Consider the following 17,318-nt stretch of genomic DNA (forward strand, 5'->3'; position numbering starts at 1 on the left):
CGAAATTGCTTGTGGCATTCACGGACATGCTCAGCACCATGGAACGCCGCTTTTGGGCTCAGGAAACAAGCACCAAGAGGTGGGATCACATAGTCATGGAAGTCTGGGATGACGAGCAGTGGCTGCAGAACTTTCGGATGAGAAAAGCCACTTTCATGGAACTGTGTGAGGAGCTCGCCCCCACCCTGCGGCACAAGGACACGAGATTGAGAGCTGCCCTGCCAGTGGAGAAGCGGGTAGCTATTGCAATCTGGAAGCTGGCAACTCCAGACAGCTACCGGTCGGTCAGCTTGGAGTGGGAAAGTCGACCGTTGGAATCGTGTTGATGCAAGTTTGCAAGGCCATTAATCGCATCCTACTCAGAAGAACCGTGACTCTGGGTAACGTGCAGGAAATAGTGGATGGCTTTGCACAAATGGGGTTCCCTAACTGTGGAGGGGCGATAGATGGGACGCACATTCCTATTCTGGCACCACCCCACCTAGGATCCGAGTATGTTAATCGGAAGGGGTATTTCTCTATGGTTCTCCAGGCGCTTGTGGATCACTGTGGGCGTTTCATTGACATTAACACAGGCTGGCCTGGAAAGGTGCATGACGCACGCATCTTTCGGAACACTTGGCTGTTCAGGAATATGCAGGCCGGGACTTTTTTCCCAGAGCGGAAGATCACGGTAGGGGAAGTTGAAATGCCCATTGTGATCCTTGGAGATCCCACTTACCCGTTAATGCCGTGGCTCATGAAACCCTACACAGGGAGCCTTGACAGCAGCAAGGAACGATTCAACTACAGGCTGAGCCGGTGCCGAATGACTGTGGAGTGTGCCTTTGGCCATTTAAAGGCCCGCTGGCGATCTCTATATGGGAAGCTGGACTTGGCCGAAAACAGCATCCCCGCGATTATATCCGCATGCTGTGCCCTCCGTAATATTTGTGAAGGGAAGGGTGAAAGCTTCACTCAGGCATGGACCTCTGAGGTTTAACACCTGGAGGCTGAATTTGCACAGCCAGAGAGCAGGGCTATTACAGGGGCCCAGTGCGGGGCTGCAAGGATTAGGGATGCCTTGAGGGAGCAATTTGAGGCTGAAAACCAGCAGTGATATCTGGTGCCCTGCACGGGAGTGAAGTGCAGTAGTTCCAATCTTTAGGAATCAGTGTTTGCTAAGCAGACTTGCAGTGCCTGTTTATTTCCTGGACTAAGGAGTCTTTTACTTTATGCAATAATAAAGAATGTTTTCAAACCCAAAGAATCCATTTATTGAAAAGAAAAAGAAATTATTTATTGAAAAGAAACAAGGGGGTGGAGTGGGGAACGGTACAATCACAGATTCGTGTATGTCCTGTCTGGTGTGCTGTGCAGTGAGTGCTGCACTTCAGGACAGCTATACTGCATGGTGATGGGGGTTGAGTGCAGAGGGTAAGGGTCGTGGTTTTCAGGGCTGGGTGGTGAAGATACTGGTGTTGGAGGCAGCGGGTGGCGTGAAGAACACGGAAGTTGGGGAAAGTGGGTTGGAGGTGACAGTGGGGCACAACGGAAAGAGTTTGGGGACAAGGGCTGTGGGAGGGGTGGCGTTTGCAGTACTGCTCCTCTTTCTGCATGGCTACCAGCTCCTGGATAGCGTCTGCTTGGCACTCCAGGATGCTTATGAGCCGATCTGTGCTTTGCTGCCGTCGATGCGCTGCGTTTTCCTGGCGGATCCTGCTTTCTCTCTCCCTCCAGTCCTGTGCTTTCTCATTCTCTTTAATAGATTGCCGCATCACTTCTTGCAGCATGTCTTCTTTGCTTTTTCGCGGTCTCTTCCTGAGTCTTTGCAGTCTCTGAGCAGGCGATAAGAGGGACGGCTGAGGTCTCAAGGTTGATGCAGCTGTATAGGCAAAATGCAACATTTAACAGAGGCAGCATTGTTTATACCAGACAAAGTAGTGATTCCCCCCGCACTTAAGGAGTAGAAAACACACAGGGTCTACACAATAGCATAATTTTCCCGTCCGAAACAGAGCACACATGTCCTATGGGAGCCTCAAAATGGTGAGTAAAGGGGACTGATTGTTTCAGGGCTGCACTGTCCTCTGGGTTTCTGCGCCTTGGGGAGAGCCAACAGCTTCAGGGGGCACCTACACTGAACACTGTCCCAACATTTTCCACAGGAGTTCGTCCTGGACGATATCTCGCTGCTGAGGGTGACCTGGGAAGCAAGGGAGGGTCTTCTACTGCAATGCGGCTTCCGCCCTGGCCCATATGCAGCTTGCCTGTGTGCAGCAATGGTCCCCCCACCCCTCACGGCACAGTGGCGCGGACACGTTAGCCTGGCTGGGACAAGGACCACGGTGGCTCTCCCGATAAACCTGCGCAAGCGCATTGCACACGTTCTGGATGAGACATTCGAGGAGATTACCGAGGCCGATTACTGCGATGTGATAAACCACATCAATGCACTATTCCGCATCTAGGCATTCATGCCTAACCCTCCTCTCCCAAAGAGCCCGCACCGAAAAAATTCCTTCCCGAAAAAAAAAACGCTTACCGGGAACCTGCTCTTCTGTTTGTCCTCCACCAAGTACCGGCCACTGCGACTGGCTACCTTCCTCCTGGCTCGAGAAGAGCTCCTGGCTGCATGGCTCCAGGGATTCTGGGGTGTCTCCATCTGGCCCATCACCATCACTCCCATTTTCTTCCTCCTCCTCCTCTTCCTCCTCCCGCCCCCACACCGGCTCTGAAGTGTCCATGGTGATGCTCGGAGTGGAGGTGGGGTTAACCCCAAGTATCGCATTCAGCTCTTTGTAGAATCGGCATGTCGTGTGGGGAGCACCCGAGCGGCCGTTTGCGTCGCGGGCTTTGCAGTAGGCACTCTGCAGCTCCTTCACTTTAATCCTGCACTGCAGGGCGTCCCGGTCCTGGCCCCTTTCCATCATGTCCTTTGATACCTTCCCGAAGGTATCGTAATTCCTACAGCTGGAGCGCAGCTGGGACTGTACAGCTTCCTCCCCCCAAACACTGATAAGGTCCAGCAACTCGCCATTGCTCCATGCTGGGGCTCGCTTGGCACGTGGAGGCATGGGTCACCTGGAAAGATTTGCTGATAGCACTCCGCGCCAGGCGAGGCTGAGCAAACAGGAAGGGGATTTCTAAAATTCCCGGGGAATGTAAAGGGTGGGTCACATGGTTGGTTACCTGAGGCCAGGGCAGTAGAGTTTGAACTGATGACCAAAGTGGCTAGAACAGGCATTGTGGGATACTGCCGAATAATTCTGGAGGCCATTCACAGCGCGTTGGGCGGCCACACTGGCGCCACAGTGCTGCAGCTGCACACTGCACACTGGCGCCGGCAGCGCTGCACTCGTTATTCCTCTTGGAGAGGTGGAGTACATGCAGCGCTGCAACCACGGAGATACAGCGCTGCAAATGCCTTGCCAGTGTGGACGGGGAGTGAGTTACAGCGCTGGGGGCGGCTTTACAGCGCTGCAACTCGCAAGTGTAGCCAAGGCCATAGATCCTAGTATCCTACTGAAGACTGCAACCTTTTAGTTTGCAGAGCACTTGATTGGGATTTTTCAGCATTTTTTAAAATGGTAAACCTGTCTAATCTATCTAATTCAATTTAGGGTTTATAATGATTGCTGTTACAGACTCCAATGATGACCACTAAATAAGATAACTGTATAGAAAGAAGATTTTAATTTGGAATATGTTCAGTTAACCACAAAGAATTTGTAAGAATAGAAAGTGCATTTTGATGCTGTACATGTTGAGGAACATGGGCTGATGATGTTCAGAGCTCATTATATGGGGATGGGGAAATTATTCCACATGTTTTGATAGAATATAATATTACACTCTACCAAATACCTTCTTCTTTGGTATTACATTTACTTTGATAGATGCCTGCTAGTTTGAGGAGTGTGATTTTAATGCAAAAACAAAACTGGTGGGAACAGATTATGCTAAGGGGTAAATTTTCTGTTGCTTACATGGAAAATCATTTCTATGTCTCCCATTACTAAGGGGGGTGATGGATTCTCCATCTCTTGATAGAAGATGTGCTTTAGCTAAGCCCAAGTTATTGGGCTCAATGCAGGAGTAACTGGATGATATTCTACGGCCTGTATTATAGAGGAAATCAGACTACTTAGATGATCTAATGGTCCCTTCTGGCCTTAAAATCTAATCTAGTGTGCAGGAAAGTTACTCCCAATTAAATTACTACTTCCATCTGTGTATGTGTGTGTGAGAAAATGAGCATATGTCCATCAGAATAGCCTCTTGGAAAAAGAGTTGCTCCAGTGGCGCTTTGGATGGGATTTTCAAAAGCGCATGGCATTGGCCTGTCATTGACTTCAGCAGGAGCAGCGTTAGACCAGTGCTGAGTAGCAGTGTAGGCCTCCCCCATATCTAATAGCTTAGAGATTAGGGCACTCAGTTTGGATGTGGGAGACCCAGGTTCACGTTCCAAGTCTGGAGCAGGGATTTAAATCTGGGTCTCCCATGTCACAGGGGAATGCCCTAACCACCAAGCTATTTGTTGACTAGCCTGGGATAGGTGTCTCTGAACCTCTTTCGTAGAAGTGGTTTCATTTTGTGTAAATAAATAAATATTCATTGAGAATTACTCTCTAGCCTGGCGGTTAGTGGGAGGGGAGGACCCCTGTGTTCAAACCCCTGCTCCAATTAATATTTTGCCCAGCTGTAGTGCAGAGCCCATTTGAAAATCCTACCCTCTGGCTTAAAAGTGCCTTGGTCCTGCATTGTATAAAGAAGCTGTGATGCCAATGTATAATGACATAAACAGATATCTAGCCAAAACTGATATGTTAATCTGCAATAGTTTAAAACTTTGGATGTTATCGTGATCTTCTTTAGGTATATTTTTCATTTCTCATACATCCCAGAAAAGTCACTGGTTCCTTGTTCGAGGTGGTTACAATTCATCTGCAAGCACCATACAGGTTGACCCTCTCTAATCCGTCACTCCCTGGTCTGGCAACATCCATGGTCCGACATAGGCACCGACTCAGTGGGTGTTCCAGGGCTGGAACACCCATGGGGAAAAATCAGTGAGTGCAGAGCCTCCACCGGTGCCAAACTCTCCACTCTGCCACCCTCCGCCCGCGCCTCTTGCGCACTGGTGACCCCAACTCCTCCTCCTTCCTCCCAACTCTTCCGGAGCGCCATGAACAGCTGATTCATGGCATTCAAGCTCTGGAAGGGAGGGAGAGGACCTGGGGTTGGCGGCTAGGACCCCGGGCGAGGGGCTGGCGGCTGGGACCTGGGACTGGCATTGGAGCCCCCAGGCAGGGGGCCGGTGACCGGGACGCAGGTGTGCTGGGCGCAAAGCCTGGGGGTGCTGCAGCACCTCCCATACCCCTACTTCCCATGCCTATGGAGACCCAATGGAACTCTGCATTGACTTCTCGTGGTTCAGCAAATTCTCTAGTTCAGCTCCGGTCAGGTCCCAAGGATGCCGGACTAGAGAGGTTCAACCTGTACCATCGTTATTTGTGATCTTCCATATTGGTTTAACGAGGAATGAAAAATAATACCTGTGCTGTTACAGATAAAACAGATTGCTTTTTACTATTTCAAGTTGAATTGGCAGTGGGCCCCTACTCAAACTTTCTGGTTTGTTGCTTTTGTCAGCATTTTTCAGTAAATTCAATTTAAATTATTATTTCAGGTTTTGCTTCTCGTATTATAGGATTTCTAGGCAGTTTGGGATCATTATGGTCATAACTGGGAAACAAAGGAAGAGTGGGCTTTTTTGGTATATACAACCAATTTACCAATCTGTAAAGGATAAAATATTTACAAGCTGTTAAGACATTGTTACAGCGCTTTGAATTAATCCCCTGTAGTATGTCACTTTAAATGCTGTCACTGATTTGCATATCAGACTCTCTTCAGATTCCCTCTGATTCTCCCTCAGAAAAAAAAAGAACAAAAACAAACAAATCTCAGATATGATTTTTCTGCAGTGACTTGCCCAACCGTATTCACAGTCTTGTGTTTTTGGTACAATAGGTCCGTATCATGTGACATGTTTTCACTGGTTAAAGTTTACTGCCATTTGTCATGAGGCTGTGTATGTTATCTCCGCACTGTAAATTGCTGCAGAAGTTATTGACATTTTGATTTATGAACTTCCTTTTTGCTTTTAAATGATAAATACAGGGAACTATACATGGGTATGAGGCGCTGTGAAAAAGAGAAACACACCCCAAACGCTCACCTGGCACTTTTCATTGTATACCATGGAGACTAAGGAGGAGAAGAAGGAGCGGAGACAAGGCTATTTTGCCCGGTAAGTGTGCATTATTATTTCAGTGCTGATAAAAATGTACCTGTGGACTTTGCCATCGGAAATAGGCTTGTTTTTCATATTTTAAAATGATAATCTAGTGCATTATGAATCCACAGGTGCCTCAGTGGGAGCTGGATTTCTATCTGCTTTCCCCCCTTGAGTTTGAGTAATGATTTGTTGTCCTTTTCCTGCTGTTTCTTGGTAATGGAGGCAGCACTGCAATACCAGTTATAAATGTTACTTACAGTACAGAGCTGTTCCTGAATTTAGTTGTAATATGCTTTGAATCTCATATCAGCAACTTGCCTGGCTCCTGTTCAGCAACTTGCCTGGCTCCTGTTTAAGGTGAACTGGATAAAGCTGCAGTGACTGTAAATCTGCAACACAACAGAAGTTTGTTAACTTCAGATTCCTAAAGAGAGAACGATTCAGCAGTACAGTCTCATAGTGGGAAGGTGGATAAATTATGGGAGACCATCACCCTAATAATTTGAAAGATAAGATGATGTTCTATGCCAGGGGTCGGCAACCTTTCAGAAGTGGTGTGCCGGGTCTTCATTTATTCACTCTAGTTTAAGGTTTCGCATGCCAGTAATACATTTTAACCTTTTTAGAGGGTCTCTTTCTATAAGTCTATAATATATAACTAAACTATTATTGTATGTAAAGTAAATAAGGTTTCAAAATGTTTAAGAAGCTTCATTTAAAAATAAATTAAAATGCAGAGCCCCCCGGACCGGTCGCCAGGACCCAGGCAGTGTGAGTGCCACTGAAAATCAGCTTGCGTGCCGCCTTCGGCACCTGTGCCATAGGTTGCCTACCCCTGTTCTATACTAATACTTATAAACTACTCTAGTAGTTAGATTATATTACTGTTTATAAAGACAGCATTATATTTTTGCCAACTACTTTTATTATCTGGGAGCCATGGCATGTGATTTTTAAGGATAAAAATGAGTTGCTGGGAAATTAATTCTTTGTTAATATAATAAACATTTTATAAATAGTCATCCATGATGAGCTGTATGGGAGAAAAAGTGCCAAAGCTCAGTTAGTCTGTTTGAAAAATATGAGAGTAAAATTCTTCACTCTGCTTTCAAACAGAGATATAAAAATAGCTGCTGTAACATTACTGGGAAGGAAAATCCACCACAGAGGTGCTTTAACACCTTCCCTCTCCAGTCTGTACTTAATTATTGTTAGGCTTGGAAGGATTAGATTGTTATCGGTAAATGTCTGTTTCACTGTACAGAAACCGAGGAAAAAATATTTCTGTCAATAATAATCAAAATTTACAGATAGGCATAGTAAGAAAAATGCTAATAAGAAAACTCTTATTACAGTTTGATTTAGGGATATTTACCTTGTATATTTTGACATTGGCTGTTGACAGTTTGTGTTTTAATGTCTATAAAGTTTTACCTTTTTGAATCTCAGCATCTACTGACATTAAATAATTATTGTACAAATAATGATTGTAGCCGGTTTTCTGCCTGCTAGCGTGCCTTATATCAATACATCACTCCAGAGCTTTTGTATAACTATATAAAGTTTTATATAACTTTTTAGGGTGTTTTTTTAATGAAATCTACTTTTAATATTTTGAATCCCTGGCACAATGGCTTTAGCTTTCAGACATTGAAGAATGTCTAGAATTGCACAAACAGCAGTATAAGAAATTCTTATATTTTTGTTAGGGGCTTTGCTAAACTGAGAAGATCCTCTAATGTGGATAGGTGGTATCCGCAGTTCATTGCTCACATCATACTGCTGTTGCATTTATTAAGAATAGATCTTATTGTATGTGTAAATCTGAGAAGTGTGACAGTTTGCAGTTATCTAATTTCTGCATAAAAAATCTGTTATGGAAGTGGGCATGGAACGTGAAGGTTTTAGGAGGTATTGAGGCAGCACTTAGCCTGGGAACTGTGTCCTTCTGATTTCTGAACTATAGGTGAGGTTTTACATTATCAGCATGGAGCTCTTTGTATTTCTGTGATATCCTTTGTGTAAGACAGGGTAAGAGTGCGTATAAGAACTACCTAAACACTAGTTGTGCAATCAGTCACAGGACTACGTTCCCAACATACAGATTTTTTTTCAGGGCAGTCCAAGCAACAACAGTGATTTGTGCAGTCTTAGTGAGTTTATACTGATATCGGTGCCTTCACTGAGTAGGTACCTTATAGGAGTGCAGAACAAACATTGTTACTAGATGCGGGGATAGTGGGAGTATTTATTTGGGTCATTTGGGCCATTTTCTGGAAGAGAGGAGATTCTCAGTGCTGTATGTCTAGCAGGGCCGGCTCTAGGCACCAGCACTCCAAGCATGTGCTTGGGGCGGCATTTTCCAAAGGGCGGTAATCCGGCTCCTTTTTTTTTTTTGTGCTTGGGGCGCAAAAAGCCGGGAGCCGGCCCTGAGCGGAGGTGAGCTGCGGCAGTGGGGGAGGGCCGCAGGAAGTAACTATGGTGGGGGGCAGAGGAACCGTCCCCCACCGAACACCGCAGCTCACCTCCGCTCCGCCTGCTCCCCTGAGTGGCGGCCTGGGAGGGAGGGGGGAGAAGCGGAGCGGCGGCAGAGCTCTCAGGGGAGCAGGCGGATCGGAGTTGAGCTGCGGCGGTGGAGGGCACGGGGAGGGCCGCAGGAAGTAACCCTGGGGGGGGAGGAACCACTCCCCTCCCCCCCCAGCTCACCTCCGCCTCCTCCCCCGAGCACTCCGCTTTTCCCCGGGTAGGAGGGGAAATGCGGCACGCCTAGGGAGGAGGCGGGACCGGGGATTTGGGGAAGGGGTTGGAATGGGGCAGGGAAGGGGCGGAGTTGGGGTGGGGCCGGGGGGGGCGCAGGAAATTTTTTTGCTTGGGGCGGCAAAAAACTTGGAGCCTGCCCTGATGTCTAGTCACCATGCACAGTGAGAAGGGAGTGAAGGAAGAGAGACCAGGGAATAGTCCAAGTTTAGTGTAAAGAAATTTATCAAAGGGAAGAAGGGAGAAAGTTAGAATGAAGAGTATTTTGAATTCTGTTGGGGCACCATTATAAACATACAGAGTAAAAAGTGTTTGATTACTTAATTTCAAAACATACTGTGGTACATTAGAGATTTCATAGCTGATTTTCACAAATTGTTTATCCTGAAAGATATGTGCAATACTAACTTGTTATGTAATAAGCATACAATGACCTTCTATTTGCCTTTGTAAGGGGGACCTTTGGTGACTTTTATCTGTCTTTAAAAAGAACGCATTAGAAAAAATTGAACTTATCCCTCCTTTAGTGTGTAAACAGTGTACGTAATGCAGCTTTGATGCAGAAGTCTGTACATTTCTGATAAGAGTTGGTGGTATAGTAGTCATAATATATTATGTCTTCATTTTCCTCCACCATAGGAAGGGTCTTGGAGCTGTCCCTGGAGATCTTTAAGGTTATGTAATTATTGCACAATTTAACTGATCCTGTCATTGGGGTAGTTAAATAGCATTACATCTTAATGGCCCTCAAAACATAAGGGAGGGCAGCAGAAAACAATAGGGCAAGACTTGTTTGATCCCTCAGTTTTAGGCTCTTTCTGTACTTTGCAGAATCTAAGATTTTAATTTTAAAATATTGCAGTTTTATTTTTTCAGTTTTGAAAATAGCCTTCCCAGTGTACTATTGTCCTGTTAACTTCACCTTACAGAAAACTAGGTGCAGCCAAATTGCAGTAGGGAACCCCACAAACAATTCTGTTGACCTCCATGAAATTTAAATTCAAGATGAAGCTGTTTAAATCCTAGCATTGAGAAATGGCAATGTAATAAACATTTAGTAGTACTGAGTTGTGGTAGGGTTGTGGGGTGTTTTTGGCTTGTTTCTTTTGTTTTGTTGTTGTTAGCCTCTCATTCAGTCAAATATTTTGGGAAGCCACAATTTACCTAACAATATTTGCAGTGGAATACAAGCTTTGGTAGTGCTATGATGGCAACCTAATAAGAAGAGGCATGAAGACTGAATTGTAAACCAAGCCAAATCCCCATATCACGTATATCCTTTACTGCTCTTTGTGATATATAAAATCAACATACAGTTCTACATTTGTTTGATTTTTCTTCACACATTAGAATGATCAGGTCCTGACTTCCCTTTTTTTTTTTCCCCTGGAGGACTTTGCAAACTTTAGGAGGACTGTGAATGTGACATTGCAGAACCCTAAAACTTGAGCTGCAGCTCCCCTGGCATTCAATTGAAAGGGGATGGGGGTGGGTGGTGGGGGTAGAATGTTGACCTTAAACAAACTTTCCTGTACTCCCATAGTAAATTAAATTAACTCAAGATCTTTATCTCCCCTCAGCTGGGGACTTGAATCACTGCAGCTCAGACTATGGCTACACTGGTGCTTTACAGCACTGCAGCTTTCTCGCTCAGGGGTGTGAAAAAACACCCCCCTGAGTGCAGCAAGTTACAGCGCTGTAAAGCGCCAGTGTAAACAATGCCCCAGCGCTGGGAGCCGCACTCCCAGCGCTGTAAGCTAATCCCCTCGTGGAGGTGGAGTACCTGCAGTGCTGGGAGAGCTCTCTCCCTGCGCTGGCGCGCGACCACACTCACACTTCAAAGCGCTGCCGCAGGAGCACTCCCGCGGCAGCGTTTTGGAGTTTCGAGTGTAGCCCCAGCCTCAGGCTTCAGCCTCTGGTTGTTCCCAGTCTGCTAGAGAATGCCAAAAGGATATGGGGAAAAAGAGGGAAATCCATACCTGATATTTTTTTTAATCTAATAAAACAAGCAGATAGAAAGATCTCTTATTTTGGAATAAAATCTTTAAGGCCATTTTCGCACATGATAATGGTAGGGTGACCAGATAGCAACTGTGAAAAAACGGGACAGGGGGTGAGAGGTAATAGGCGCCTATATAAGAAAAAGTCCCCAAAAACGGGACTGTTCCCGACAAGCAGGGCAATATGCCTGTAGATCTCATCCAACAGAGATTGCATCAGACTGGTCTGCAACTGTAAATTATGTGCATGCAAGAATAACCTGTTTCGGCAGGAAACTGAAATACTTCCTGTGGAAATGTATATCTGTACCAAAAATATTATCCCTTGCCAATAAATTTGCTGTCCTAAAAATTTCACACCCTTCACTAGGGATTGCCATTGGTCCATCTAGTGTGGTATCCTGTTTCTGACAGTGGCCCATGCCAGATGTTTCAGTGTAAGGCTTAAAACTCCTGTAATGAACAATTATGCAATAGCATGCCCAGGGAGGAAGGATTTTTTTTTCCTTAGCCCCCCAGCCACTAATTAGTGGTTGGCTAAGGTCTTAAAATTTGACTTTTATACTTGTATAATTATGAATGATTAAAATAATAATAATAAAGACCCTATGTTAGGAAAGTGCTTAAGCATGTGCTTACATTTAAGCATGTGATTAAATCCCATTGACTCAATAGGATTTAGGAATGTGCTGTAGGAGCTTGAAGCTGCACTAGTGAAGTCAGTGAGAGTTTTGCCATTGAATTGGATAGGAGAGAATCACCCGAAGGGCTTGTCTACACAAACATTTAGTTCATGGCAAGCTGGGGGATAAGTCTACACTAGTCCACACTAGTCTGCTGCTGACCACTTAATACTTGTGTGGACTCTGCTGCTGCACAACAACAGTTCCCTGGTGTGCTTTAATCTCCTCCTGTTGTAAAGCAGGAGACATTAAAGTGCACTAGGGAACTTTTAGTATGTGGCAGCAGCGTCCACACTGACACTGAGTGCATGGCAGGCTAGTGTGGGATAGAATTACACCCCAGAAAGCCTTAAATTAACATTAGCCTTCTGGGTGTCCCAGTGTGTCTTGTGTTTGTCTATTTAGATTGTAAGCACAGAGATTGTCTCTTTCCATAGGGAAAATGGGACACCCCATGGACCAGCCCGAGGCCCCCCATTGCCCCCCCACCCGCTGTGCGGCTGGCCAGAGCCCTTCCTGCCTGTGTGGGCCAGCCTGAGGTCCCCCTTCCCCTGCGGGTTTGGTCCAAGCCCCCCGAGCACGGGGCCGTCCCGAGACCCCCCTGTTGCCCACACACCCACAGGGCAGGCCTGAGCAAGTCGCTCTCCCAAGCCATCCCTCCCGCTTGGGGCTGGTGTTGCTGCTTGGCCCTCTGCCCCACACGTTTTCCGCACCTTGCTAGGGGTCGCACCCCACTGCAAACGGGACAAATGCCCAGTTTTGTCAGAAAAGTAGGGACAGCCGGGACAGGGCTTAAAAACGGGACTTATGGTCACCCTACTTATAAAGAACCAAGCTCACTTGACACCTTAACAATACCTAAATTTTTGCTTTCTTATCCATTCTGGTAGTTGGGTAGGTTTTCTTCTTTAGGCTGAAATTTGGAGCAAACCCAGTCACTGTCCAAAGGAAAACATTTTTTTAAAATAAGATTTAAAAAAAAAAAATACAAGGCTTTTTAGTGCAACTTGCTTGTAACAGGTATTTGCATAAAATGGCTTTAATTACTTAACTCATATGTTATGATATTAAATCACAACACTTCTGACTAATTTTGAAAATTTCTCAGATTTTGTGTGTGTCCAATATGGCTACTAAAAGTAGAAGTTTTTCATTCTTTCTAAACAAAATATGGGTTGCTTATCACATCTCAACTTGTTTCAGAATGAGCAACATTTTTGTTACCATGGAAAGCTTTCATAGTATTAATGCTGCCAAAGGCAGAGCTAGACAACCCTAATAAGATTTCTAAAAAATGCAGAATATGGTTCTGATCCTGCAAATGGTTATGGGTGTGAGTAATTTATGCAGGGAAGAAAAGCAGAATATATTATGTACTAGTGCAGAACACTGCTACTGCTATGGCCATATTTTCTTCCAGCTTTTTAGAGATGGTCAAAAAATATAATTGCGGCATATTTTCTTGGAAAATTGTTTTTTTTCCCAAAATGAATGTTTCCATAGAAAATTTTAATGTCAAGTGAAATTTTTATGATTTTTTTTAAATGAAAAGCTGGTGAGAGTTTTAGGTTTTTATATCAAAAATCAGAAAAGCCATATTTGTTATTTAGCATAACACCACCAAATATTTAAGACCCACTACAATCATAGGCTTCATGATAGTAGTGGGTCTTAAATATTTGGTGGTGTTATGCTAAATAACAAATTTGGCAGTTTCCTGCATATCCTTGGAAAAACTTATTACACTGAATTAAAATATATTTGGGGTCCTCTGTGTTAAATGCGAAGTTTATGTGTTATTGTGGATTGTGGGCTGGGATTGCATGCAACCTCTCTAGCAGGGGCAATGGGGTGGAGGGAGTAAGGCCTGAAAGTTCAAAGAGCTATATTAAAAATGTGCCAGACAAAAATGGACTTTTGGAACAATAAGTGTTAAGTGAATTTCCTGGAAAATACCTTAAAAAAGACTAAAGCAAATTTTCCACCTTTGGTTATGCAAAAACTCAGCCTTTTAAAAGTATGCCCTAAGCCGGAAAGGGTCTTTGTCTGCTAATGACCTGCTAACAAAGGTAACAGTCAATAGCCATATAAAGAAACTAGCTACTCTGCTAGCCTGTGTTCTGGTTCTAAATTATAAACTTGTAGCCATGGGGACACCAGATCCTGAGGCTGGAGTTGGGATAACCTCTGATAAGATTTTTAGCATGCGTATAGGTTCTTTTGTTCTTTTAATATGTTTCACCTTAAAAATAAATGTGCTTGTTTATAAAGAGCTGTGTGGTAACTTATAACTGCGGGCAACACCCTGGGCACAGTCTCTAGAAAGAAAGAAAAGTGCAGGTGCTGGCCTTTTAGGAAGTCTGGCTTGCTGGAAATATCATAGTCTAGGCTGGGAACTGTACAACCTGGAAAAACAGTCAGAAGGAAAAGACATGGGTCTCCACCCAAGAGAGGTGACATCGGCTAAGCAGCCAGGAGCCTAAAATGGGTGCCCTTGGTGGCCCATGATGGGGGAATACAGGTGCAGTTGGCCCGAACTGTGACACTAGTGTCTAGAGCAGCGTTTCTCAAATGCATGGCCGCTGCCCTGGGCTTTTCTTGTGGCCACAACATCCTGGGCAGTGATTGGGGGGCAAAGCAGCCGCCCCCACCTTCCCTGTTGCTCCTGGATGTGGCACTTTGGTGTTGGTTGCTGGGGCTGCCAGCAGGGGTTGGCCCCCTTCTGGAGACACAGTGCTGGAGGAACAGACAGCCTGTGAATTCCCCATCTTCCCAGGGGCGGTGGGGCTCAGGATTCAGCCCTGGGATGGTGGGGTGGCAGGCTCTGGCCACGGGGCTTCGGGCTCTGGTCCCGTCCCCTGGCTGCAGGGCATCAGGCTATCGCTCTGGGGCTTCAGGCTCTGGCTCCCCGCTGCCTCCCCATCTTCCTTCCTGGGGCCCTCATCGCCCCTGACCCCTGCAGACTATCCATCCACCTCCCCATCCAGGGCTTAATTTGTCCCCGGGCTTGCTGGGGCTGTGTAAGTCTGCTGTGAAAAGTAATACTTGTATGTTTAATATCATTTTTCACGGCAGACTTAGCTGGCTGGGAGGCTGTAAAAAATATTAGCCAACATACAAATATCACTTTTCTCAGTAGTAGACATACTGGCTAGCAATAAATACATTACAATGATGTTGATGTGCATATGTGCATATTTATTTGTTTTTCCTAAAGTTAATTAAGTATTTTAGGAAAAATTGTCAGAGCAGCCACCAGCAAGAGTTGGTGGCTGCACTCTGAGGCCACCAAAAATTTCATTGTGAGAATCCCTGATCTAGAGTTTCCACCAAAGATCAGGCTCCATTGTGGTAGGCACTGTATGTACATACAGCATGACAGTGCCCGCCCTGAAGAGCTTACATACTGAATAGATAAGGCAGACAAAATGTGAGAGCAAGAAATTATTGTTATAATTTTACAAATGACGAACTGGCACAGAGAGACCAAAGTTGTACCCAGGGGTGAAAGTAGAAATAGGGACTTAACGGTACGGGGCTGGGTTGGGGCCGGCTCTGGCCCCTGGAAGGGGCGGGGCCTCGGGCGGAAGGGTTGAGGATGAGGGGGGTCAGAGCCAGCCCCGGCCTGCCCTGTACTGGTAAGTGCTCTCCCCCTCCCCCGCCAGGGTAGCAGCAGCAGCCGGGGGCTCTGGCAGCAGTTTAAAGGGCCCAGGGCTCGGCCGCCGCTACCGCCCCGGGCCCTTTAAACTGCTGCCGGAGCCACCGGCTGCCACTGCTACCCGAGGGCTCCAGCAGCAGGACTCTGGGGGCTATTTAAAGGGCCTGGGGCTCCCCTGCCTGTACCACCCCGGGCCCTTTAAATAGCCGCTGGAGCCTGCCGGAGCGGTGGCGGGGCTCTGGTGGCTATTTAAAGGGCCAGGGCCGTAGAGGCAATGGGAGCCCCAGGCCCTTTAAATAACCCCTGGAGTCCCGCCGCTACTCCAGGGCTCTGGGGGCTATTTAAAGGGCCAAGGACCCCTCTGCTTCTACCGCCTCGACCCTTTAAATAGCTGCCGGAGCCCTGGGGTAGCGGCGGCGGGGCTCCCGTGGCTATTTAAAGGGCCCAGGGCAGTAGAGGCAGCGGGAGCCCTGGCCCTTTAAATAGCCCCTGGAGCCCTGCCACTACTCCAGGGCTCCAGCAGCGGGGCTCTGGCGGCAATTTAAAGGGCCTGGGGCTCCAGCTGCTGCTGGGAGCCCCAGGCCCTTTAAATTGCCGCCTGGAGAAGCCGGGCCGCCCCGGTACGGCGCACCGGCTCTTACCAGTATGCCATACCGGGGTGTACCGGCTTACTTTCACCTCTGGTTGTAACAGAAATTTTGGCAGGGCAAAAATGAATCCAGATCTCCTGAGTGCCAGTCCAATGTCTCAACTACAAGACCATCCTTTTTGCTCAAGGAGGTATTTGAATGAGGAGAAAGTGAGTGATCTACTTTGCCCATTTAGAAAGTGTTTTATATGCAGGACCAGTGCGTAATGATGCGTGGAACTGGTATTAGGAGAACATCACTGGCAGAGCAGAGGAGGTGGTTGGGATGGGAATGCAGTAAGAGAATCTAATTTTGCATTTGGAAAAAAAGATTTGTAATATGGATTTACTTGAACAAGTATGGGTTATGTACATAGGTGCCGACGCCGTGGAGCACCCACAGGGAAAAAATGGTGGGTGCTGAGCACTCAATGGCAGCCCCCCATCAACGCCTCTCCCCCCCCCCCAGAGCCTCCCACCGCCAGTGGGCCCCGCGGATCAGCACCTCCCCATCCCTCCCTGCGCCTCCCGCCCGCCGTGATCAGCTGTTTCATGGCGTGCAGGAGGCTCGGGGGCAAAGGGAGAAGAGCGAGGATGCGACGCACTTGGGGGAGGGGGCAGAACTGGGCAGGAAGAGGTGGGATCGGGGTGGAGCAGGGGCGGGAAGAGGCACGGTGGGGTCTTGGGGGAAGGGTTGGAGTGGGGATGGGGCCTGGGGCAGAGCTGGGTGTCAAGCCCCCCCTGGTACTTTGGAAAGTCGGCACCTGTGGTTATGTGACCTTAAGAGAATGTTAAAGGAGCAATTCCCAAGAGAGCCAGCTGTAACTCATTAGAAAAGAAGGCATTAAGTAGATTTGTAAATCAAAGTAAAAATATCCTTATAAAAACCTTCCACTGTGAGGGGATTTATTAGATTGCTGTAATGCAGTAGTTCTCAAACTTTTGTACTGGTGACCCCTTTCACATAGGAAGCCTCTGAGTGTGACCCCCCCTTATAAATTAATAACACTTTATACATTTAACACCATTATAAATGCTGGAGGCAAAGCGGGATTTGGGGTGGAGACTGACAGCTCGCGACCTTCCATGTAATACCCTCGCGACCCCTTGAGGGGTCCCGACCCCCAGTTTGAGAACCCCTGCTGTAATGGTAATGTAGATCTGAATGCGTTATAATCTTTTTTTCTTAGGTAAACAGAAAAGGTGTGTCAACACTGCAGCTGAGAGGTATGACTCCTAGCTAGGGTAGATCTATATGCATTAGCTCTGCTTGTGTTCATGTGATAAAAATATCAGAATGCTTGTGGTA

General features: G+C 46.6%; 1 protein-coding gene across 9 annotated transcripts in view; it reads left to right on the plus strand.

Moving 5' to 3' along the window:
* Nucleotides 1-17,318, plus strand: part of NCOA7 (nuclear receptor coactivator 7) — a 142,162-nt gene that overhangs the window by 39,613 nt on the left and 85,231 nt on the right. For all 9 annotated transcript variants that reach the window (XM_042847982.2, XM_008176217.4, XM_008176206.4 and 6 more), the window contains one exon: nucleotides 6,166-6,295. In XM_042847982.2, the coding sequence (XP_042703916.2) occupies nucleotides 6,246-6,295 (50 nt within the window). In that variant the 5' untranslated portion in view covers nucleotides 6,166-6,245. The remainder of the gene's footprint in view (nucleotides 1-6,165; nucleotides 6,296-17,318) is intronic.

This window comes from Chrysemys picta, chromosome 3 (genome assembly GCF_011386835.1).
Source record: "Chrysemys picta bellii isolate R12L10 chromosome 3, ASM1138683v2, whole genome shotgun sequence".
Classification (NCBI taxonomy): domain Eukaryota; kingdom Metazoa; phylum Chordata; order Testudines; family Emydidae; genus Chrysemys; species Chrysemys picta.